Here is a 26713-nt window from a genome sequence, read left to right on the forward strand (position 1 = left end):
ATTTATTTTGATACCTCTTTAATGAATTTGCCAAGTTTGTCTATCTTCATTTGTGTAAGAGCAAGTTGAATGTTCATCATAGGATAACAATCAAACTTTACCACATTAATGCCGACTCATGTTAACATACAGTGGGAGTATCTCATGCTAATTTGTTTCATGTCTATCTGTGTTAAAGATAATTTGAAACTTAGGAGTGAAGAACGTGTTTTGAGTTGAAACTTGATACTTTCCTATTTGTTGATATGAGCACATGAGCAGGACATCTTGAGATTGTGATTGTGTGAACTTAAAATTTTTTGATTTTGAGAATGGCACTGTATTATAAAGTTTGTCATGCCGAGATTTCTTTGAGTTAATGAAATCTATTGTTCATGTTATATTTATGTGAGTTGTGACTAGAATAATTGATGAATACAAGACATTTTTTAGTGATTGTCTCTTTTGTTCTAGTTTTTTTTTTCCAAGGATTAAATAAAGTGGTTTTCTCTTTTGCAAGAGAAAAAAAGGGAGAAAAAGAAATAAAATGTGTATTTCAATAAAAAACGTTCTTATAAAAGTACTTAGTAACCAGCGATTTTCATCTATTAATGTCGACTTTGATATAAAATAGTAAAATTGAAGGTATGTAAAGCAACTAGAGTTTGTAATTTGATTGGGTAATTGAGGGCATTTATCCACTAATGTTTACTTTCACGTCGAAATACAAGTTCATTACTTAAGTAAGATTTAACAAGAAAAGAAAAGAAAGGATGAAAAGTGAAAAAAGCAGGAATTTTCTCCAAGTTTTCTAACCTTGTTTGTATTAGTTATAAGGTGTGGTTTCAAATTAAGCTTTTACATTTGTTGATTATAATAGTTACATGAGAAGCATAATTAGATTAAAGATAATATATGATATAGATTTGATCAAATATGAATATGATAAACTTTTCTTTATTTGATAGTATAAAGTACTAAAATTAGAATTTAAAGTTTGAATGATGATTATCTTTGATGTAGAATGAGGACCTCGTGGGTTTAGGCATCCATCATCCCCATTTTAAGAAATTATTTAGAGTCGAATTTAGGATAAATGTTATAGTTTTATTCATAGTTTACCTATTTTAAATGCGGATTTTATTATTATTATTGGCTGTCATCAGGATGCGTGATAGTTTTTTTTTTTGTCAGCAAAAATATATTTGTATAATCTATTCTATCCTAATTTAGGAGGAGGGGAGACTAAGGAGACTGTTGTAGGGGCTGGTGGCCACTGAGCCATTGGCCCAGTGGTTTAGGATGCGTGATAGTTGGCCAAAAGAAAATTGTTTCGAGGCATTATTATTGAAGATTTGCAGACGGATTCTCAGTAGAGCCTCGTGGATCTATCCGTAAATCATTTTCGGAAACTAATTCCAATGATGTCGGGCGCCGAACATTGGGTCGGACACTGTCCGGGCTTTGGTGGTGGTTGAACACAACTCTAGCTCATTTAGAGTTTTTCTTGTGTTTTTTGTTTCCTTTTTGGGGTAGGGCATTTTAACCTATAAATAGGCATATCTAGGATTTTTGTAATATGAATTTTCTCTTATTAATCAAATATTGGTTGGTTTTATCCAATTGTTGAGAATTTCCTCTTTGTTTCCTTCAAATATTTGATTTGTGTTTTGGGGTTTGATCGTGAATCGATCGCCCTTATTCTTTTCTATGAATTTCGTTCATGAATCAAATTCTATTTTCACGCTTCCGCTATCGCATCAATCTCTTTCATGCTTTAAAAATAAGTTTGAATATGTTGATACTTCAATACTTTTATTTGTTTACTTTGGTTTGTTTTTCTTTTCTTGCTTGCAAAATAAGAAATGATTCAAGTGTCACATTACTTGTTTAGTGAGGATAACATATGTGCTTTAGTATATATTTGTGGCTGTTTTAGTGTCATTTTAGCTGATAAAATATCGAAGAGCTAAGTTTTTGGTTGATTTACCATCTGGAATGTTGAGTAAAAAAAAAAAAAAAAACACTTCTATTGGTTTAGTTTCTGAGATCTTATATATTGAAGTGCTGTGGGAAGTCAAACACATTGGAATGAAGATTGAAAAATCTTTGCATGTTTATGTGAAGAATTTGATGTGCTTTTAATTAGACACGAAGTGAAACCAAGAAGAAATGAAGCGAAATTAAGAACGAACAAGAAAAGAGGCAATAAAAGAAAGTCCATGGTTTAGCCGGCTAGAAAAAAGACTACACTAGCTTGACTACTGGCTGCAACTAGAGTCGGCGTCGGTACCAGTTTTGCTCATCACCATCGGCTTCCCGGCCAGTTTCTATGGCGGTTAAGGTTTCTTCCTAGCGTTTTCCTCAAATTTTCTCCTAATTTTGGTGAAATTGAAATTTTTACACACTATCTATAGCAACTTTGAAATGAATTGTGAACCATATCTTGAGAATATTTATTTAAACCTACTTTTGGCCAGTAGATGAAACCTATGATTTACCATTACATAGAGAGAATTCTAACATGTTAACTCTGTAATCTATTTAAACCTTTATAAGAAGTTATCATCATGTATGAATTTCTGACCTATAAACGTGAACTTGTCTTTAATTTTTTCAACTAGAAATCATCAACAGCTTGTCATTTTTGCTTCTTACAAACTTAATAGAATTTCCAAGCTCCCGATGCGATACCTGGTTGTTTGTGTGGCAATTACCTATATTTTCCTCTGTTCATTTATAGTCGCCTTAAACAAAATTTGCTTGGCAAGTTTCCCTTGATTCCAAAGTCATGGAGTCTTCCCCTTCTTCCACTATTTCCATTTATTACTAAATTTTTTTTTTTTTTTTGTCGTAACGATATATCTAGCATAGCCTAACCTACTCCTACTCCTGGGGGAACCTACTCTATGGGGTGGCCCAACTGAGTCGGGAGAACCTGACGGGAACTGAACTACTATAGCAAACCTCATATTGAGACACATTGATGGGAGGCAAGATTTGAACCTTGACTACCCACTCCACAATTAATGTGGTGGCCAACTCCTCTAGAGGGAGTTGGTTTTAGGTCAATTTATTACTAAAAGTTTGTTTTAGGTCAATTTGCAGCATCTATACTATCCTAATCTATAAAGAAGGAAAATCTAATTGAGTTGTATAAGGATTATATAGAAGACAGACCAATCTAGACCAAAAAGGTAATCTTGCACATCCTTTAAATTTTTTAACTAAAAGGGTGCGAAGCTTGAACCTCCAATCTACAACCCAAAATGGGATTTTTAATCCAAATTGACGTATACCAAGCTGCCTGCGGCACCTGTTGCAAAATCAGCCATCTCTATCCTTCCTACCACTAGTTACATAACAAGGTTCAGGTAGACAGATTTCATGTTTAAACAGTAAAGCAAATAGATGTGATAATGAATATGTTGTGCTACCATGGACTATTGCAGTCTGTCAGCAATAGGTCGCATAAACTATTGCAGTTTGTCACTGATAGACATTAGACCCTATATCAGATACTAGAAATTAATTAATCAGGGAGGCCTTATTGCAAATCGCTTAGAGACTTTATCCTCTGCAGCCTTGTCTAAAAGCGGTACACTGAGGAAGGAAGCTTAGCTAGGAACCTCTGTACATTTACCCTTTGCAAAGCTTTCGGACAAGGTAAATCTATTTGCATGGTTAGTCTACCTTTACCCAGTCTTGCTTTCGTCTCTTTCCAAACTCGATGGAAAGGCCTGCCATTAGCTGCTTGAAAGCGGCAGCTTATTCTGTGCTCCACCAAAATATATTTTCAGGTGTCCTACTTTTTCTTTTTTTATTTTTTGGTCATCTAAATTAGCTTTTTAGACTTGACAGGACCAATTCACAATGAAAGTTCATTTAAATAACATTAAACAAAAAAGTTAAAACTCTAAAATCCATATTAAACTAAATCTGCAAGTAGCAAAAATAAAAAATATGATTGCATGTTTTCCAGCTCAACACTAGTACAGTGAAAGGGCCTCAATCGCTACTACTGTAGAAGGCTCACATGCTTCAAAGCGGTTAAGGTTTCACATTTCCTCTTCCTTTAAATTTTTAAAGAGAATGTTCCATGGGAAAATTCAGGTTCGTCGTCTTTTTGCAGAAACATCATGTAGCAAGACCTGTATTGAGAGAAATAGATCTCAGCTTGAAAAAGTGTCGATTACAGCAGTGGAGGAATCAAGGGTTCATGAAGGTTGATTGGAAAGACATTCTCCAGGGGGATTTATCCTGTTGATTGTTCGCTGAACTCTATTTCCTCAACTCCAGCAGTAGCAGGTTGCTCTGACTGCTCGGATGCCGCTGAAGAGGGTTGCCTTACCCCAGGACCTGAAGAAACCTTGACCATAGCTGGTCTTAAAAGTCGGTCCACAAGGAGAAAACCACGACGGAACTCTTCAATTATAACACCCTCCTTGAACTCTTCAGACTCCTCTTGGGCAATAGCCTCGTGTAACTGAACCACGAGAAAGAATGCACATGGTAAGTCACATCACAAAAGATGTAGTACTGCATTTTCATAGCAAGGAAACACTTAGTTCAACTATCCCCAGCTAATCATGATTTTAGTTTAACCTAGCTCATCAACTTCCATGTATACAAAGCAACTAGCACGTCAATAGATTTGCAGATGCTAGCTTTCAACCAAATGAAAGGGTCAAAAGATCAAAGAGAGATTTATCCTGGAAAACATAGCCTCAAAGTAGAGGCACCCCAGATTTAATTTAGCAGTAAACCAACATGACAGATTGCTAACACACCACACCTCTAAGTATGTCGGTATGTAAGTTTTTCTGTACTCTATATCTAGTAAGATCATTGTATTATATGTATTCTATTTTTGGTCAAACATTGTCATAGATATGCAGGCAGGTAATTAGTGTTGGAACTAGTCTCAAGAAAAATTCAGATGAAACCATATGCAGATGATGCGGGGGTGCTTGAGCTTTTCTTTTTTGACATTCCAGGCTGCTTGCACCACAGGAAAGAGTAATGGCAGTTATTCTGTCTTTTTGCTTCAGAAGAATGTTTCTCATATTTGCCCCTAACAAGCTTGTCCCATAAAAAATGCAGTACAAGCAAACACAGTGCATACACAGCCAATATTTGTCACTAAAATCATCATGTGACTTTATTATCCAGATTATTCCTCAAAGTTACTTGCCATGTTTTTAACACAGTAGGAATAGAAAAAGCACAGGAAAGAAAATCCATAGTTTTACAGGTACATGGTAACTACCATGGATGTTTCGAGGACTTGCATATGGATGTAAACTACAGGTAATTATTATCATTAATTTTATGGCAACACTGCCAAAGACACCAAGATGGGTATAGAATCGTTCATTTATGCTCATATCCAAGTAACATGTCGAGAAAATACGATATTGCATGACTGACTATTACTCTCTAGTAGTGCATAGAAACAAACAGAGTATAAGAAGAGAAAAGAAATGAGGTGTAGGGATATTACCACACCCAAATCAACATATATAAGTCAAAGATAGTTTTTTCAACCATGAAAGAGACTGCACCCTTCTTTCCCTCTTTTTTCTGTTCTAAGGTTCATCATTACCTTTAATATGCCCAAAACCTCAGATTAAGTGTCGAATACTGATCCTAGTGTGATGTCATCTCTGACATGGGTACTGCTTGGGGGAAGAAGAATATATAAAAGAGACTACCAGGATTTAGAAAATGAAAATAACATTTGTAAAGGTATTGAAGTTTCAAATTGAGAAACATAACATTTACCAAGAACAAAAACTAAAATTTCAGGTGAGCAAGGACCAGATGAATGCTGTGAGCATCTATGCATCTATTCTCTACTTTCACCCTTAACTTCAGTAACAAATTAGCTGTGTATCATTCATTAAGCATATTGTGCCACGTGTAATGGATCATTCATCTCACCAATTAGGATTGTCGTCCAATTTCAATCCCAAACACCTTTCCATAAATACATTTAAGTTGCTATAAGCATAAAGACGAGGTTAATGCTGAATCACTTCTAAGCACAAGCTTTTCCTCCATATGCATCATCATTTTAATTAAATAAGCAATGCACCATCTTTTGTAGATGAACAGAAAAGATGCTTTTAAAACCCTACATGGCTGACAAATTGGGCTGCACCAAAACTTAATGCATAGTATTGGCTCCAGGTCTAAATGGAACATTTTTTTTTAAAAAAAAAACCTAAGATCATGTGGAACATAGCGATAAATAATATGATCACTGTGTACAGCAACTCAACATCCAATTGTTCTTGAGAAAAATTTGCCGGACAGAGGTGGTGGTGCAAGTAAGAGGGGAATTACCTTAACCCACGATCTAAGTCTAGGCCTTTAGGGAAAACCAAGAGAAAACCTTGAATAAGGGGCTAATTTATCACCAACCCCGAATTTCTATGATATTACCTAAAAGAAGACAGAGTTTCATTAAAGATCAAAATCACATCACAAACCCAGAAAGGCTAGATTTATAGTAGTCCAACTCCAAAGAAGAGCCTCTATCTACTTAGTTTTCCAAATGTTCCTTCCAAAAATTTAACTTATGCAATGAGATTGAGAACAAAAGATAACAGCTATTGATGACGTAGAGAAGAGAATGCAGCGAGAAAGAACAGTGGCATCACTAGATTTGGGCATGTACATTTGGAAAAACTTGATTTGTTCTTGTTAGCAAATCTGCAAAATTTTCCTAAATTGATAGGTAGAAGAGAGGATTGCAGTCAGCAGTGGAAAGGAGAGAGAGCACATAATGGATTTGCTAGCAAGGAGTAAGTAGAGTCAGTGAAGGACAAAGGGGGAGAGGGAGAAAGTGAAAAGAAATGATTGAATAAATAATTCTCCTAGAAGGTCACAAATCAAATTTGGGAACTGAGCAAAACCCTCCAGTTTGTTAGGGATCAAGAATTCCTGGTTTTTGGGGTTCATCCCAAAATTTTTGAAGCCCATAGTTGTTATCTGTAACGGATTTATTTCACTTCCTGATTCCAATTTCTCTTAGATAAATACTAAGATCCAAAACCAACAAATCAATTAAGCCATGAACAATCTTGAACCCAAAAAAAAGAAAAAAACACACAGACAATGCTAGAAGTAACTTATAAGACCTAAAACACAGCACCACAACCACTTCCAGTGACTTGATATGCACAAAGAAAGTGTGGCCTATCAGCTTTATTACCAGGATCGATGAATGATTTCAGAGGGCACACCTTAACCTGAGGAGATTTGTTGATAAAAGTATCTAATTTACTCAATGACCATTTCCACAAGGGCGGGCAAATCCTTGATAAATAGTTTGCCTTCATATTTTCTTTAGAAGGTTAGGCAATAAGCAAATCACATGGTTGGAAATTCTTGATGACTTGGATGCAATCCATGGGCTTTAATTTGACACCTTTTCAATTTCCAATTGTATCTCAACTGTCCTAACTGGCATATTGCTTGCTTTTCTCAGGTTTATTTTTAGGTCACAATCATGGAGACAGGAAACCCCATCTCTAATTCTTCTGTTAATAGTAATGGAGGCTTTCAGTAAACAGCAGCAACTAACATTGCAGACAACTATTACAAAAAAGATTCTAAGCTAGAAGAATTACAAGTAAACACTGAAAGTTTCAGATGAATTTTCCAGTGACACTCAATCTCTCGTCAGGCAGATTAAAAGCAGTTTATTGCCTTGAAAATTTCGTTTTATTTCATGGTTCCAAGTGTTCAAAGAGTAGGGTAAACAAAGAAATTTGATCTCTGGATGAGAGGTTCATTGCATATGGAGATTTAACACTAAGTTTGGGTTGGGACATTGGGCCAAATGTAACAAAGTATTACGGGGTACATTCGTGGTAAATTTCATTTTCTGGAAGCTGGAACAGATGATAGTTACCTAAACAAAGAAACTTACTCCCAGATTTATTAGGGAGGAAGAGACAATATTTGGCTTTTCTTTTGTGTGTGGGGGGGAATACACCTTTTAAAAACTTTCGGCCTTCATAATGTAAATACCCCTTATTTTCAGAGAAAAGAATTTCTTATGGGTGGCATTGCAAGTGGAAGGACATTTCTGATAAGTTGGAAGTATGTCAGGCCAATTATAGGGCAGATTAATCATTCTTGTTCTGAGAGTTGCAACTGATGCTTGGTTACAAAAAGTTACCAAACAAAATGCTACATGGAGAAGCCCAACGGCCTGAAAGTTTAAGTTTTAAGATGAAAACTGCTATGAAATGCTCCTTTACAAAAGAATCGGAGATTGACAGGAATCAAGAATTTCCAAACTTGTCTATCTAAGATAAATCACTACTATACAAAAAGCCTTTTCTTGGAAATCAAGTATGCCAAAGCACATGAATTCCAAACCTATTCTTTAAAACTTTTAATAGTTTGGGTGCTATTGATCATGTTGCAGAAATTGAGGCAAGAATGACCTCTTGCAAAAAAATAAACAACAGGAACTTACAAGACAAAATGAATCGTGTTCAGCAGCTAATCTAGGACCTAAGGAACTTCAATCTCAAATTGCTAGCTCTCCGAGCTTCGTACTTTTAATTTCATCCAGTTGAGTATTCTCAGCATGAAAAAAATCTCAGTCCATATGCATTTTTTGTAGTAGCATTGTATTTCTCAATTACAATCATGAAGAACAATGCTATTGTGTATCTTTCCACATGGATGCAAACATTCAACACCACAAAACATTAGATGGTAACTGTAAAACCTGACAAGTTCAACGCCAACTTTCTAGGTCTGATCTTTCTTTTCCACATTTTTTATCCCTCAAGCTTGTCACCTCAAAATTTAAGTGTCCATCATCACTCAACAGTCACAACCACAACAGCCTATTTTCACTTTCTTGGTGCTGTATTTCAGCTTCCATTGCAGTTTATAAAGTTGTCCTGATTGGAGAGAAGGAAATAGAGCTTTTGGGGGTGTACCAAGACAGTATGAATATGAAAATTATACTGCCTTCACCCAAAACTGAAGGCCATAGTTCGACTAAAGAGAATATGAATAAAAAAAACTGAATAACATAATAGCCCAAAGAGAGTGTGAACAGAATACAGGAATTCCAATACAGAGTTAGCAAAAAACATGTAGATGAACCCTTTAATCATTTCTGTTATACACAAAGAGTACATCAAATGAAGAAATATCAAAGAAAACAACAATTCTTTTTGGGGAGGCCAAAACAAGAAATCAGAATTCGAAACACCAGGGAGTTTATAATTCTCCATACTTTCTTGGAGTAGGCAATCTTGTGAATTCATGGACGTATAACAAATATACTTCCAAAACAGCCTACTTTTCTTGCAAAAATGATTGCAACCCATAATAGTGGTTCAGTTCTTATAGGCTTGGTTTACAACCTGGCCAACTATCATAGTACTTCTAGGTGGATAACTAATCCAGTCAAACTAGGATACCAGGTCCTGATTTAATATGTAAGGGGATCCAATACTGTATCTTCATTACAGTTGCTCCAGCATCATTTCTTTCTCGTCGAGTCTCAGCCTGACGGCCTACTCAAGGGTTTCCCACCAATAATCAACTAAATTTGGAAAACCAAAACTTCGCTAAATTTCTAAGCATTAGCACATTTATTCACCAAAAATTATTTAGCCCCTCAGACTAGAGGGTACGTTTGCTTATCTGGGTTGAGGTCTCAGTTTTACCATCTGCATCAAAGTTTTGAAAGAGTTCATAAGTGGCTAAATCTGCCACCAACCAATCAGTTATAGATCCTGCTGAAAGTAAGAAAAAAGAAATCAGCAGGAATGCTGGAAGCAATAAGAGTGTTGGCTTACCATAGGATCAAATAATGTCCCAACAGTTGGTACAACAGATACACCCAAGTTCTTCATGATTTCTACAAATTGCTTGTATATGCCCTGATAACTTGCATCAATTTTCTTTTCCTGCTCTGTCTCTAGTTTGATATGTTGCTTGGCTCGTTCAAAGTTATCTACCATAGGCAAGAGACTCTCAATCACTTCTCCCTGGGCATTACTCCTTATTGTTAGCTTCTCATTCTCTGTTCTCTTCCTGAAGTTGTCAAAATCTGCTTGCAAACGAACATACTTGTCCTTCTGAGCACCAATTTCATCTGACAAAACAGAAACCTTTTCTAACAACTCATTCCTCTCCTTTTCTACCATGTGTATTATCTCTTCAAAATCGGATATACTTTTCTCATCTCCATTTAAAATGGCCTCCTTATAAGCTGAGATAGTAGACTCCAATCTTGAAGGAAGTTCTTGGTCCGCTTCCTCTTCTGTTTTACTGAGAGGAGTCTCATCTTCATCATCAGTCTATCATGTATCACATTGATATTATTAAGCATGCAATGGCAGCTATAAAAGTACTCAAAATTTCTCCCATTTTACAGAAAATTTATATGGTTGATGAAAAATTACCATTACTTGTTACCTTTGTAAATGAACGGAACACTGCATGAGATAAGAACCAATAATAGGTTCAAAACAGAGACAGTGACAGAGGAAGCGATCTCTAAACTTTGAAATATGAGACACACACTGTAAAGTATACAGACATGGTACACTAACTCTCTCTCTCTCTCTCTCTCTCTCTCTCTCTCTCTCTCTCTCTCTGTTTTGATTCATTGGTGGTGGTGTAAGGGGAACTCAACTTAACCTCGTCCCGTTTTAAGAGTTTTTGGTAAAAGAGACAAACAAAACTTCATTTTTCAGCAGCAGCCTTGAAGCCAGCAAGAAACACTATGAATGAACTACTTACTTACAATTCCTGTCAATAAGTTGATTTAGTAATTTCTCTGAAAGCAGACACCTTAAAACAAAATTGATGAAAGAAAAGATGTATCTGTTCACTGTATTTTGACCAAATTCCAGCAGAGTTGCACAATTTTTTAGAATAAAAAATCAACTAAAATAACAACATCTTTGTTCTTGTTTACATATCTATACTTGAAATTCAGCTTGTAATTCCCCAAAATCAAGCCTACCTACCAATATCAAATTTTAATTAATGAATCTCAGATTAAGATACATAAAGAATCAAAATTGGCTTCGACTAAACACACCAAGCGAAGAAAGAACATCAGCCACAACTTCCATCACGAGTTAAAAGCAACTAAACAGAAAAAAATTACTTCGGAAGCGGAGTCTTCGGAGTGTGACTGAGAAGCTTTAAGAAATCGGCATCTCCTGCTGCTGTTGTTATTGATTACCGGAATGTTTGCATTTTTGGGCAAACAAAAACAAAAGCCTCTGGAGGAAATGGGTTTCAAGGAAAAATGGGTTTGGAAATAATTTGAAGAAGATGAAGGAAGAGATGGGCGATGAGGAGAAGCATATGAACAAAGATAAGCTGTTGAAGCTGAAGCTGTTGGTGCCGCCGCCATAGAAGTTTCTAGTATTATCACTGAAGATTGAAAGGGAGAAGTCTGGTAATTTCACACCGAGCGGAGGAAGGTGGAGTTGGTGTAGGGGTTTTGGGATAAGAGAAAACGATGTCGTTAAGTCAGAAAGCCTAAAACGACAAAAAAGAATAAAATAAAAACAAAAGGCCCAACTTAGCCTTATTCTAGATACATCTTCACTGCATTTTCTAGTCTCTCACTAGCGCTAAAACAGCTGCATTTGTGTTGAGTTCAACAGTGGACAACTCGAATTTTAACTAAAATAAGTTTGAGTTCGCTGAGTTTTTAGAAACCGAATCGTGCTAGCTCGATTTTAGTTTAACTTTTCTTTTTTGTCGTAACTGCACATCTAACATAACCTAATCTACTCCTATCTCTACCGGGGGAACCTACTCTATGGGATAGCTCAATTGAGTCAGGGAAACCTGACGGGGACTGAACCACCATCAAACTAAACGGGTGCACCACACACTCGATGGATTTTGAACCCTTAACCTCCCACCCCATAATTAATGTGGTGACCAATTCCTCTGGAGGGAGTTTTAGTTTAACTTGAGTTCATAAAAATTCAAGATCGTGCTAGATCGATTTTAATTTTACTTGAGTTCGAACTTAAGTTAATTGAGTTTGATGAAATCTAATCGAGTTTAATGGAGTCTATTCAATCTAATCAAATTCACCTAATAAAAATTAATAAGTGTGTTTGGATAGTTCAATTTTACCAAATGATATTTCGCTTGTATTATAAACACATTTTTCAATTTACTTTTTTATATTTTCAACTGTATATCTCAGTTCATAACTTTTGATGATTACAAAACAATTGGATGCTACTAATATTCTTTGAAGAGTTCATTTCAGGATTTGGAACAAAAACCAGATCAAAGACCTAAAGCCAAAACTGGATCAATGTTTGATAAATTACTGTCGGACGCACAAAAGAACCATAACGGACGGCCGACAACCATTGAGTGACTTCGGACGCATGAAGAACTCACACTCGGACGTCCGAAGGTAATATGTCAAAACATCTATGATCACTGACCTCGTTCGGACACACAATACCTCTATACCGGAGGTCCGACAAACGTTGCTGTACTTCGGACGCAAAACACTGGAGCATCGGACGTCCGATAGAAATGAAGAAGGGTTTGCAAGTTCACTTTCGGACGTATACTGTGGAGGGACCGGACGTCCTAAGAATTGCAAGAAATCATCTTTAACTCACTGTCTTCGTTCGGACGCATAAAATCAGAGTACCGGACGTCCGACACTACCAACGGCTAGCTGACCTTCCATCTGCCTTCTATCCGTTGACAGCATTTATTGAAGAATTTTTTGGTCCCTTATAAATAGGGATTAGTCAACTCTTCAAAACAACTTTTACACAATTAAGTCTACATCAGATCTTGAGTGATTCAAGTGTGTGAATACTCCAAAAGGAAGATTTGTACTCTTAATTGTGTCATCTCTTTTTAGCTTTTCAAGTGTGATTCAATTTCTTCAATAGTGTAGCTTTGTGAGGGTTATCCGTGTGATTGTAAAACTTCCTTGCTTGATCGAGTGAGACTTGAGGCAAGAAGGAAGTGATCCTTCATTTGTACACAAGAGATTGGTTGATAGTTGATCATATTGAAGAAGCTTGATATATAAAGTGATATTCAAACTTAGTCAAGTTTGAAATTTGGTTTGCAGTTCTATCCCTTCATTTACTGTCTTGCTATATATACATATATATTGCTTACCTGTTTTACTCACAAATTGCTTGTGCTAGTCGATCAACTGCTTTTCTGTGAGATCCTCTTGAAAAAGAAAAATAGGTCAAAAAAGGGGGTGACTCATATCTTAGCTTACTTTTTTAGATAACCTAATTCACCCCCCTCTTAGGTTGTCATCGATCCTTACAATTGGTATCAGAGCTTGGTCTCCTTGAGATTAAGCTCAATCGGCTTAGGAGTAAAAATGACAACCAACAATGCCATGTTCTTTGACGGACAATCTGTAACTAGACCGCCTATGTTCAATGGTTCAAACTATGTGAATTGGAAGGAAAGGATGATTATCTTCTTACAATCTATTGATATTGAGCTATGATTTATTGTCAATGAAGGTCCGTTTGATGCCTCTACTATTGATACAGAGACAAACAGGCCGAGACCAAAAACAAGAAGGGAACTAACTGCTGAAGATAGAACCCATCTCACTCTGAATGCCAAGGCGATGAACGTACTGTACAGTGCTTTAGACTCAAACGAATCTGTTAGAGTCAAGGGCTGTAAATTTGCAAAAGAAATCTGGGATGAACTTCGAGAAATACACGAAGAAAGTGAAAATGTGAGAGAACAGAAGAAATCTTTTCTGGTCACGAAGTATGAATCCTTTAAGATGGAACCTCACGAAAACATCGACAAGATGTATTGCAGATTCAATGATCTTATTAAGGATCTAGAAGTTCTTGACAAAGATTACTCTCTAGGTGAGAAAAACAGAAAAATTTTGAACGCTCTATCAAAGGATTGGGAGAGCAAAGTGACTGCCATTGAGGAAGCCAAAAATCTGAACACTTTATCTATTGAATCCCTTATAAATTCACTCACCTCTTACGAGCTAAAACTCAAGTCTAAGGTGCAGGAAGAAGCAGACACAAGAGTTAGAAAGAGCATTGCTCTGAAGACTTCACAAGAAGAAGATGATATAATCTCTCTGGATGGAGATGACATGGAAAGTGATGATAGTGACATTGCACCCATCACACGAGACTTCAAAAGAATACTCAACAAGAGAAGATTCAGAAAAGGAGAACATAGCAATTCCTTTCTAAATCAGTCCAACAACTTCAGAAATAAAGGAAAGCTGGAATTCAACAAAAAGCAAACTGATAAGTGCTTTGAATGCGGCCAACCTGATCACTATGCAAATGAATGTCCAATGAAGAAAAAGAAGGAGAACAAGAGTGAACGAAAACCAAAATTCAACAATTTCCAGATCATCTGGAATGACTGCAATTCAGAAGGAGAAGTAGAGGAAGAAGAGGAATCTGTCCAAGTGGCTTTCATGGCCATTAGAGATGAAGAGGTAACTCATTGTAACTCTCAAACTGATAGTGATAGTGAGTCTGATGTTGATATTAATTCTTTCCTAGAAAAAATGCATAACAGCTTAAAAGAATCCTATGTTAGAAACAAGAAATTAAAGCAGAAAATTAGCTTTCTAATACAAGTTAATGCAAATCTCTTTAGACAAAATAAGTGTCTTAAGCATGAAAATGAGAACCTGAAAAGGATTGAAATTGATGTGTTTGCTGAACTTAACAAAAAGACAAATTTCTATGACATACTCAGAAGTGAACAATGCAGCTTAAAAAAAAGGATGGATGATTTATGTCAATTGTTACATCATATGAAACAGAACCGCCTTCAAAAGAATGACACTGAATCTCACCTTAACACTCATCAGATAAGACTGAATCAAAATGCAAATGAGTTTGCTATCCATAGGAGAAGGCAAGTCAGATTCATTAAACCTGTTCATTTAATTGATCCAATGACAGTATGCAACTTTTGTTGTCAATTTGGTCACATGAATAGCAACTGTTATATTAAGAAAAACTTAAGAAATGGAATGAGATGCATGTGGGTTATTAGACATAATGCTAACCATGATGGACCCAAAAAGTAATGGGTACCAAACATTATATTGTGAACTACTGTGTAGGTGAACCTGGTGAACAGTGTTAAAGAATCAAAATGGTTCATAGATAGTGGATGCTCAAGACATATGACTGGTGATGCATCACAGTTCATCAAGCTCAAGCCAAAAACAAGTGGAAAGGTTACTTTTGGAGACGATAATAAAGCCAAAACTGTTGGTATTGGTGATGTTGGTAAGAATGGTTAGACTTTTGTTCATATTGTTCTTTTAGTCGACAACCTGAGTTACAATTTGCTGAGTGTTAGTCAACTATGTGATAGGAACCTGCTCGTGTTATTTAAGAAACATGAATGCATTGTTCTTGATTCAAAGTTCAACATTGTTTTCAAAGGAAAGAGAGTTAATGACATTTATGTGGTGATTCTTGAAAAGGTTGATGCTTCCAGCCTTAGTTGTCTCAAAGTAGCAAATGAGGATCCCTGGTTGTGGCACATAAGGCTTTGTCACTTCAATATGGAGTTGCTAAAAGAAATTTCCAAAAAGGACCTTGTTAGAGGACTTTCAAAACTCAATTTTTGTAAAGATCGCATCTGTGATGCTTGCCAATTTAGAAAACAAGTCAAGGTACCTTTTAAACCAAAAAAATGTGTTTCTACCTCAAAACCCTTAGAACTCCTACATCTTGATCTTTTTGGTCCAACTCAAATCACAAGCCTTGGTGGCAAGAGATTCTGTTTTGTTATTGTTAATGACTATTCTAGATACACTTGGGTGATGTTTCTTGCACATAAAGATGATGCTTTCAAAAACTTTATTTCCTTGTTTGCCAAGGTTCAAAATCTGATTGGTTTGAAAATCATAAAAATAAGAAGTGACAATGGCACAGAATTTCATTTTTGTGAATTTCCAGAATTTTGTGACAACAATGGCATTACACATGAGTTTTCTATTGCTAGAGTACCTCAGAAAAATGGAATAGTTGAAAGGAAAAATAGAACTCTTCAAGAAGCTGTTAGAACCATGCTTAGTGAATGCAATTTACCAAAGTACTTTTGGGATGAACCTATAAACACTGCATGCTATACCGTGAACAGAGTTCTCTTAAGACCAATCTTGAACAAGACTTCATATGAGCTGTTGTTTGATAAAAAACTTGTAGTTGGTTACTTTAAAGTTTTTGGTTGCAAATGCTTCAATCTGAACATTAAGGAGCATCTTGGTAAGTTTGTTAAAAAATCTGATGAGGGGATCTTCTTGGGATATTGTGAAAACAAGAGAGGTTTTAGAGTTTATAATCCTAGAACTCTGGTTATAGAAGAAGCTATACATATCACTTTTGATGAATCTAATGGTGATACTTCCATGAGTTGCGGTGAAGATGATGATGCAGGTGTTCGAGAAGAATTAAAGAGGCTAATAATCAGCAATCAAGGCACAGCTCCATCAGAAAATAATTCAAAGGAAGATGAAAATCAAGACAGCCCTGCTAGAGAAGACAATGACAGTGACACTGGAATTCCAAATGATCTTCCTAGAGCCTGGAAATTCGTCCAAAATCATCCCAAGGAACTTATCATTGGGGATCCATCTGAAAAGGTCAGAACACGTTCCTCCTCTAGACAATTAATAGATAACTTTGCATTGGTCTCACATCTTGAGCCCAAAATTGTTGCTGATGCATTAAATGATGAGAGCTGAATTTTGGCCATGGAAGAGGAGTTAAATCAATTTGAAAGAAATAAGGTTCGGACATTAGTTGCTAGACCACAAGATCATCCTATTATTGGCACTAAATGGATTTTTAGAAACAAAATGAATGACAAAGGCGAAATAGTTAGAAATAAGGCCAGATGGGTAGTTAAGGATTACACTCAAGAAGAAGGAATAGATTATGATGAATCATTTGCACCCGTAGCTAGGCTAGAATCTATTAGAATGTTTTTAGCTTTTGCATGTTTCAAGAATTTTAAGTTATTTCAAATGGATGTTAAAAGTGCTTTCTTAAATGGTTTTATAGTTCAAGAAATTTATGTTGATCAACCTCCTGATTTTGAAAATAAAAATTATCCAAATCATGTTTTTAAACTCTTAAAAGCTCTATATGGTTTAAAACAAGTTCCAAGAGCATGGTATGAGCGTTTGAGTGGTTTTTTGATTGAAAATGGTTTCAAAAGAGGTATAGTGGATACTACCCTTTTCACTAAACAAAGTTTGAATGATCTTCTAATTGTACAAATTTATGTGGATGATATTATATTTGGTGCTACTAATGAGAGACTGTGCAAGGATTTCTCCTAAATCATGCAAAAAGAGTTTGAAATGAGCATGATGGAAGAACTGAATTTCTTCCTTGGACTCCAAGTGACACAAACCCAAGATGGAACATTCATCAATCAAACCAAATACACCAAGGAACTGCTGAAAATATTTGGAATGGAGGACTCAAAGCAAGTTGGAACACCCATGTGCACATCTGCCAAGTTTGACAAAGATGAAGAAGGTACAAAAGTTGATGAAAAGATGTATAGAGGTATGATTGGTAGCTTGCTTTATTTAACAGCTAGTAGACCTGATATCATGTTTGTTGTGTGCTTATGTGCTCGTTTTCAATCTTGTCCAAAGGAATCACATTTAACTGCGGTAAAAAGAATCTTTAGATACTTAAAAGGAACTGTAAGTTTTGGCCTTTGGTATCCTAAGTGTCATGAACTTCCCTTGTGTGGATTCTCTGATGCTGATTTTAGTGGCTGTAGAGTAGATAGAAAAAGTACAATTGGTATATGTAATTTTCTTGAAAATTGCTTAGTATCCTGGTTCAACAAGAAACAGAATGCCATTTCATTATCTACAATCGAAGCAGAATATGTTGTTGCTGGTGCTTGCTATGCTCAATTGTTGTGGATGAAAAATACTTTGAATGATTTTGATTTAGTGTATAATTTCGTACCTATGTTTTGTGATAACACCAGTGCCATTAATTTGATAAAAAATTTCATTCAACATTCTAGGACAAAACATATAGACATTAAGCATCACTTCATTCGCGATCTTGTCCACATGGGTGAAATTTGTGTTCAATATGTTTGTTCTAAAGATCAAAGTGCTGATATCCTCACAAAAGCCCTTCCACTGGATCAATTTGTGTATCTGAGAACAAAACTGGGTGTCTCAGAAAAAATTCTCTAAGTTTCTCTTTGATCACTTCTTATCGGACGTCCGATAGATTAAAACGAACGTCCGACAGTGTTCTTCATTCTTTTCTGGAAAATTCTGGTTTGGACGATTGCGTCGGACGCGTCACTTCGTTCGGCCGTCCGACACTCAAAAATTGCTTCATATAAGGAAGCCACCTACCTCATTAATTTCATTAACTTTATTTGTCTCGGACGCAACCCTTCAATTCTTTCTCAAAGTTCAAAATTCAAATTACTCTCTCCTCTAATCAAGTTCCAAGAAATTGATTCAATCGACACCATTACACCCCTATTGCCCGTTGTCTGAACATAAAAATCTCTTCCAACTCCTAACTACCTCACATTTCCCTAATTTATATCAGAAACCCTAAGTTTTTCAAATCAGACTTCTTGTGGTTGGTTCGTGCATCACCATTAATTCATATTGCACTCTTCATCTATCTTATACACTTTGCACCACTTCCTACATCAAAATCCGATTACATTACACCATGGTTAGAATTAGAAGTGGTTCTAAGGGGGTCGGACGATCTTTTAAACTTAGGGATGAGGATATTGAAATTGTGGAACCTTCTACCAAAGCATCCAAAAAGAAAACTACAAACAGAGGTGGAAAGGTAAAGTAAAATGCTCAAAGGAAGCGCGATGCTCCAACTGTTGAGCCATCTGATGAGCAGATGGAAGAACATCACTTTGAAGAAAATCTAGGTGGTAGGAGTGCAGAAGAAATGGAGGAACCCACCCATGCTGAAGTGACTGTCTCGAAATGTGAGACCCCTTAATTTTTCCATTTTCTAGGTTTTATTATATTCAATAGCATGTTTTTCTGCATTTTCGTTATTAGAAAAATTTTTAGATAATTTTTATGAGTAAATATAGTTTTTAGGTGATTTTTCTAGTATCGGTTAGTTTTTAAGAAATTAAGAGTGTATACCGGACGTGGGACCCACTAGGACGAAAAGTTCGAAAAAATTCGGCCAGTTAGGTTAAGTTTTGGATACTGGGTTTAACTTACCGGGTGTTAAGAGATAATTAGAGATTACCAAGTGAATTGGTGTGAGAGGAACAAAGAGATAGAGATGCATTTAATGAAGTGACAAGTGTCACATGGAGAATAAGTCTTGAGTTATGACTACTATTCATCCTTTTACCATTTAAATCAAAAATTGACCAAAATTGACCCTTATTTCCAAGCTTCTTGGCCGGCTCTTTCTCAAGAAAAAAGAAGAAAAACTACTCAATTTTCTTACCTTCAATCTTGCTCAATCTTTCATTCCAACCGATTAATCTTCAAATTACTCCATAAAACCTATTAGTTTAGGGGTATTTTGGTGATTCGTGAAGTTGTTTGGAAGTTTAAAGGTGCTAAGTGGTCTCTTTTCTTTGGTTACTAAGGTGATTAGTGAAGGAACCCCTCTCCTCTATCTAATGATAGTTAATTCATGACTTGTGGTAGTTTAAGGGATGTGATTAGGTGTTATTTCTTGATTTTGTTAGAGATTAATGACATTTTCTATTTAATCATGATTTTTCTGATTTAATATGATTCATATGGTGTGGCTTTGTATGATGATGGGAATTGATCTAGAATGAAACTAGAAGGTGTAAATTGTGGTTAATTGCAGGAAATTTCTGTTTTGGAAGGAAATTGTGAAAGTTAGGGTTTCATTCCCCCTCATTCTGCCTGGCACTGTTCATCATAGTTAGAGGCTGAATTAGCCTTGGGTTAAAACATAAAAGTTGTAGGGAATGATATTTTAGAGATTTCTGCAAAATTTCAAGTCAATCGGAGTAGCGTAGCTTATGAAAAGACTGAAATACCCCTGCTGCCCTGTTTCTACCCGAACTTGGTAATCAGTTTTGGTAATTGGTTAATTTGATTGGGAATGCTTTTGATTTGGTTATTGACGCCTTCTGAAGAAATGTAGCCTGGTGTCTTAGCTTTCGGATGACTTTGGAATCACTTGATTTGGACTTAGGTAGCCTGACTTACGATATTTGAACCAGAATGCGGTTTGTTCACCTGTTTTTGCGGTTCTGGTTTAGTATATTGAATTTTTGACCTGGTTACACTAGAAACTGGAATGAGTAGCCTTCTTCAACATTGTAGCCCTACCTCTTAGCTTTGAAACGGTGTATATTGCACCTCCATCCGATAATCGTAGTGCCAATGGTGCCAAGACCGCAAAATGATGTCAAAACTATTTTTATGGTTTAGAGCTTAATTCCATTTTCGGATTTTCCTGGTTTACTCTAGTGCTTATACATTCTTATGGAGCCCTATTTTGGTAGTATTTGGAATTGGTTTATGACCTGTAATCGAGTCTTATTGTGCTTATTTGAATGTTTTAGGACGTGACGGTGGTCCAAGACGCTCTTTGGGCGGAGGTTTATGAAATATCATTTACTTGCTTGGTGAGTATACTACTCACTTGTTTGTTTACAATGTGGCTTTATTATATTGAACTTGATGGCTTGAAGGCTTATTTGTACCGTTGAAACTGATTAAAGTGAGGGTGTACTTGATCGCCCTCACCTCCTTTTGTATTATACACGACTGTCTACTGTTTCAAACTCTATTGAGAGCCGCCCGTATCCTTTCATTAACTCTATTGATGCATGTTATGGACTTACTTTTGATGAATTGGAATGAAAAGCTTTATGCTTATATGAACTTTGCTGCTTGAGTGGTAGTATCTCACTGGGTATAAGCTCACTCTATTTCTTTTGTTTTCCTTACAGGAAATTGAATACTTTTGGAAAGTTCATGAATATTGGTTGCCGAATTGAACTTATGTAAATGAAATTTTGAATAGCTCCTTTTGAGCAAACTCTAAGTGCATTTTGGATCCAACCAAAACTGTTGAATTGTAATTTGTAAACCGTACTTGTATAAACTCGTTGGACAACTTGGGTATGTCCTTTTGGGTATGTAAATGCTAAATTTCAAGATGTATATGTTTGATTGATACTTGATTGAATTTTGACGTGTCGGTTACTATTCATGACCGACTCCGTTTACATTTTTTTTATTTTGTAATTTTGACTTGTCTAAGCGCGCTTGTATGTTCCGGAACTTTTAAACCGTATTGAATTGTCCCGTTAGTCCTGACGAGAGTTGGGCAGGCAGTCCGCTAACCCCTTTGATTCGCCTTAGGGGAAGGTGGGGCTATCACACGAAATCTCCTGGGAAAAGAAAAAGGTCTGCCCAAAAGGGAAGCACTCCTCAATCAAATGCAGAGAAAAATGCTGAGGTTCAGCACACCCCTGAGCCATCTACCAGAAAATCTCCACGGACAAGGCCTGAGGTTAAGAATACTGAGTCATCTGCCAAGCAAACTGTAAAAAGGAAACGGTCTGGAAAGGAACCAGTGACTCAGCCTGCTAAGGAACCTTCTTCTCTGCCTCTGCCAAAATTCATTGATGATGACGCCAGAGACAGATTTGAGTTGGTCTCACAAAAGGGTTTCATCACTCAAAGGACCATTTTTCCTCCTGAATTTCGTAAGCTTGACCTTGAACCTATCATTAAGCTTTTTGAGTTCCAAAAATGGATTCATCTTCTGTCCATACCCAATACTTTTTATCCTGATATGCTTTATCAGTTCTTTGCAAATCTCAGAAAGGGTAACTCACACACTGAACTCATCTCTAGGGTCAATTCTGTAGACATCACGTTAACTCTTAACATTGTGAATTCCCATTCTGAAAACAAGTATTGAATCTGGTTTTAAAGGAAAAGTTGTAAATTTCTTTTCATATGAAGAATATCCCTCTGCCTATCATCATTTTCACGTTACTAAACTCATGACCTATTTTCAATCACATTTCAACACTCCTGCTGAGGTAAGATTAGAAGATCTTAGTCCTCAGAACTTGATAATTTTTACAATTATTTCAAATCTGTTGGTGCCCACTGATGGCCACAGAACTGATGCGAACAAAATGGAGCTTTATCTCTTTTACTGTTTTGTTGAAAAAAATCAGAATTGACTTTGGATTTGTGATGTGCAAATTTCTGCTCAAGATTAGTACTGATAGTCGTAGGAAGCTCTCTTATGAAAAATTTCTGACTCCTATCTTTGCCCATTTTAAAATTCTTTTTACTGAAAAATCACCCAAAGACAGTGCCTTAACAGTTTTCTCACAAGCGTATTTTGAAAGAAAGAATCTGAAATTTTTTGAGGGCCATTAGTGTTATAAGGAAACTGTGGCAGAAACTAGGAGAAAAAATCTTCACGAAACCCCTGTCACTCCTAGGTCTCCTCGTGATCAGTCTATGTATGTCTCTCCATTCACCATCCACCCTAGAAAATCAGCTAGTAAGTCATTCTCTTCCAATTCTGAGGTCATCTCATTGCTTGAGGACCTCAAACAACATGTTCTGCTCATTGAAGATGGTCTCATGATGACCATGTCTCCTGCCCAGCAGTCCATCTTCATTGAAAAAAGGAATCTCCTCGTGCCTCCAATCCCTGAATTCAATGAAAGTGCTCATCAAAAAGAGCCAAGACCTCAGCCCACAGAGCATACTCCTAGTCCTGAAGCCACTCCAAAGGCACATGCTTCCAGCTCTCAGCCCAAAGATAAAGGCAAGGCTCCTGTAACTGTGGAGACAACTGAAGATGATGATGAGGACACTGAGGATGAAGACCAAATGGATCCTGAGCAGTTTCGTCTAACCAGGAGAAGGCCTGGATCATTGAAAATCACCATCTAAGCACTACTAGGACTTTGCATTTCATCATTAGGACATTAGTTCATCTTCTGCTATGAATTGAGGATCATAATCCTCTTTCGGTCTGTAAAAATGATGTTATTCTTTTGCTGATAATGTTCATATATTGTTCTGGTTTGTCAAATTGATAATGTCGATTGAATGCTGGTATGGCTGTTTTATGATGACAAAAAGGGGGAGAAAATGGATGTGGATCTTATAAATGAGGGGGAGTTGTGAATACTCTGGTCATGGAATCTATAAGGAAAGGGGAGTCGAGTTAAGGGGGAGTTGAATCCTTTTTTGATCTATCCAATGTTTTGATATCATCAAAAATGGGGAGATTGTATATCTCAGTTCATAACTTTTGATGATTACAAAACAATTGGACGCTACTAATATTCTTTGAAGAGTTCATTTCAGGATTTGGAACAAAAACCAGATCAAAGACCTGAAGCCAAAACTGGATCAAGGTTTGACAAATTACTGTCGGACGCACAAAAGAACCATAACAGACGGTCGACAACCATTGAGTGACTTCGGACGCATGAAGGACTCACACTCAGACGTCCGAAGGTAATATGTCAAAACATCTATGATCACTGATCTCGTTCGGACACACAATACCTCTATACCGGACGTCCGACAAACGTTGCTGTACTTCGGACCCAAAACACTGGAGCATCGGACGTCCGATAGAAATGAAGAAGGATTTGCAAGTTCACTTTCGGATGTATACTGTGGAGGGACCGGACGTCCTAAGAATTGCAAGAAATCATTTTGAACTCACTGTTTTCGTTCGGACGCATAAAATTAGAGTACCGGACGTCCGACACTACCAACAGCTAGCTGACCTTCCATCTGCTTTCTATCCGTTGACAGCATTTATTGAAGAATTTTTTGATCCCTTATAAATAGGGATTAGTCAACTTTTGAAAACAACTTTTACACAATTAAGTCTACATCAGATCTTGAGTGATTCAAGTGTGTGAATACTCCAAAAGGAAGATTTGTACTCTTAGTTGTGTCATCTCTTTTTAGTTTTTCAAGTGTGATTCAATTTCTTCAATAGTGTAGCTTTGTGAGGGTTATCCGTGTGATTGTAAAACTTCCTTGCTTGATCGAATGAGACTTGAGGCAAGAAGGAAGTGATCCTTCATTTGTATACAAGAGATTGGTTGATAGTTGATCATATTGAAGAAGCTTGATATATAAAGTGATATTCAAACTTAGTCAAGTTTGAAATTTGGTTTGCAGTTCTATCCCTTCATTTACTGTCTTTCTATATATACATATATATATATTGCTTACCTATTTTACTCACAAATTGCTTGTGCTAGTCGATCAACTGCTTTTCTGTGAGATCCTCTTGAAAAAGAAAAATAGGTCAAAAAAGGGGGTGACTCATATCTTAGCTTACTTTTTTAGATAACCTAATTCACCCCCCCTCTTAGGTTGTTCTCGATTCTTACATCAACTATCTTACATATAATTTTAAACAAAGAATATAATTGACATTTTACAATAATAAACATAAAAAATAAAAATAATATATATGTGTGTGTATGTGGGTGCTTGTGTGTATGTGTGTCGATTAGATTTGTCAAGCTTACAAGTTTAGAAGTATAATACTCGAGCACGATTTTTAAGTATTTTGAAGTTGTTTAAACTTGACTCGAGTTTACTCAATGTCTAACTCAAGTCGGATAGTTGAGTTAGTTACTCGCGAATTTGAGTCTAATAGCTTGATCAACTTGCAGTCCTAGTTTACTGAACGACTACTTGACCCATGAAAGGGAAAAGTGACCCGACCGGTAGTATTGATTGAACACAAATTTGAACTGTATCCATCCGTAGTTATAAATCAATATGGGTGGGTAAGGGTCAAGTATCCGCTCCATGCATCACTTGACTGAACTGACCTGCACCCACACCCACATCTTGCCCGATTAGCCATTTTTTGACCCTTACTTGCCCCATATATCAGCGAGTATTCGATTATCGAATACCCACTAAAATAGAGTTGGGTCAATGGATACTCGTCCTACCATGCTCTCCATTTGATTTTTTATAATGCTAATTTAATTTTGTATTTTACATATTGATTTAAGATTTAACAAATATTTTTTTCAAAAAAAGTCTTTTGTCAAGAAACAAACATGTAAAGAGAATACAGGAAAAAGGGGAAAAAATTAAAAGAGTTCAAAATCAATGAAAAATTGAAATAAATAATACCTCTTTTAATATATATTCCACAACAATTAAACTCTTTCCTAAAATACATAAGATCATGATTTCTACAAATGAATCTTGTATATAATCTATACTCTCCCATATTTGTGGTGCAATTTGTTCAATGAACCTAATTAGCTAGCTCTAAAAAGATTATTTTGTAGTATGTGTGTGTGTGTGTGCGTGCACGGGTCGGGTCAAGTACTCGTGGGTTCTTAATCTTGTGACCTTAACCGTACTGTGTATCCGACTCTCTTTTGACTCAGTCAAATAATGCAGATCAGATAACCTATTTTTCGAATTAGATTGTATAGGATATGGCGGATTTTCATGTCAACGGGTAATTTTGTCCACCACTATTATTCTGCGTAACAAAGTACCCGCGCATATTGGAACCTACACTTGATTATTAAAATATAAATAAATAAAATAAGTATTCTACTATCATGGATCTAGAAATTGCCGAGTAGGAGTACGGTACAAGTACTTGATTGACAAAAAAAATTTGGTAGATAGTAAAAATTAATGATTAATTCCAAGTCAAGCAAAAGTGACCCATGGCTAAGCAAAACGAGCTCATCGAGTATTTTGCCGTGTGAATCTTTCAACTTGAGTTAATTATGATAAAATCCTTTTCTAATCAGTGAATATCATTCGGTATCAAAAACTCTTGAAAAAAAAAAATCGAAATAAGCTTCATGGTTTCAGGCCACCACATCCAAAGGCAGCTTCACAAAAAAATTAATTTTGTTAGACTCAAAAGGAAAAAGGGAATCTAATTGGCTTTTCTTTGACGGTTTCACCTTACACTGAAGGATTCTTTGACGGTTTCGCCTTACACCTTCAAATCTCTCCTGTCCTTAATGCTGCATTTTGTTGCTTAATGTTGGATTTTATCCCACCAATCGTTATTTTATTGAATTTGAATTTTATTCTACCAACCGTTTATTTTATTAGATTTGGATTTTATCCCACCAACCGTTATTTTGTTGATTTGAGTTTTATTCCACCAACTGTTTATTTTCTTGATATTGAATTTTATCCTACTAGCCGTTATTTTGTTGGATTTGGATTTTATCCTACAAACCGTTATTTCATTAGATTTGAATTTCATCCCACCAACCGTTATTTTTGTTGGGATTGGGTTTTATTTCATCCCACCAATTTATTAAGGTTTCACTAGTTGTTCGGATTTGGATTGTATCCAACTGATCGATTTAGTTTCAAAATAACACTTCAAGTTTTCACTAGTTGTTTGGGATTGAGTCAGATCCTACCAATGAATTTAAGCACACGTGTTATTTTTACTAATTTCAATTTTGTTTAAGAACTCATTTTGTTTGTTTTGATTCCATTGCAGTTGAAACAGACAGGTAAATAATTTGGTGTCTATGTTTTTGTCTTGAATTTCTGTGAAACTCAAACAAAGAGGGGCAAGTTGTAGAGACCAAAATTTTTATAAATCATTTCATTATTTTATTTTTATTTTTATTTATCTCTATTTTTATT

General features: G+C 36.1%; 1 protein-coding gene across 1 annotated transcript; it reads right to left on the bottom strand.

The window, feature by feature from the left end:
- Positions 1-3846: 3846 nt before the first annotated feature.
- Positions 3847-11476, bottom strand: LOC113702584 (uncharacterized). The gene is made up of 3 exons (XM_027223748.2): positions 11141-11476; positions 9819-10322; positions 3847-4465 (listed from the first exon to the last, which is right to left on the bottom strand). Exons 1-3 carry the CDS (start codon positions 11390-11392, stop codon positions 4235-4237), a joined length of 987 nt encoding a protein of 328 aa, XP_027079549.1. The 5' UTR covers positions 11393-11476; the 3' UTR covers positions 3847-4234.
- Positions 11477-26713: the final 15237 nt, after the last annotated feature.

This window comes from Coffea arabica, chromosome 1e (genome assembly GCF_036785885.1).
Source record: "Coffea arabica cultivar ET-39 chromosome 1e, Coffea Arabica ET-39 HiFi, whole genome shotgun sequence".
Taxonomy (NCBI): domain Eukaryota; kingdom Viridiplantae; phylum Streptophyta; class Magnoliopsida; order Gentianales; family Rubiaceae; genus Coffea; species Coffea arabica.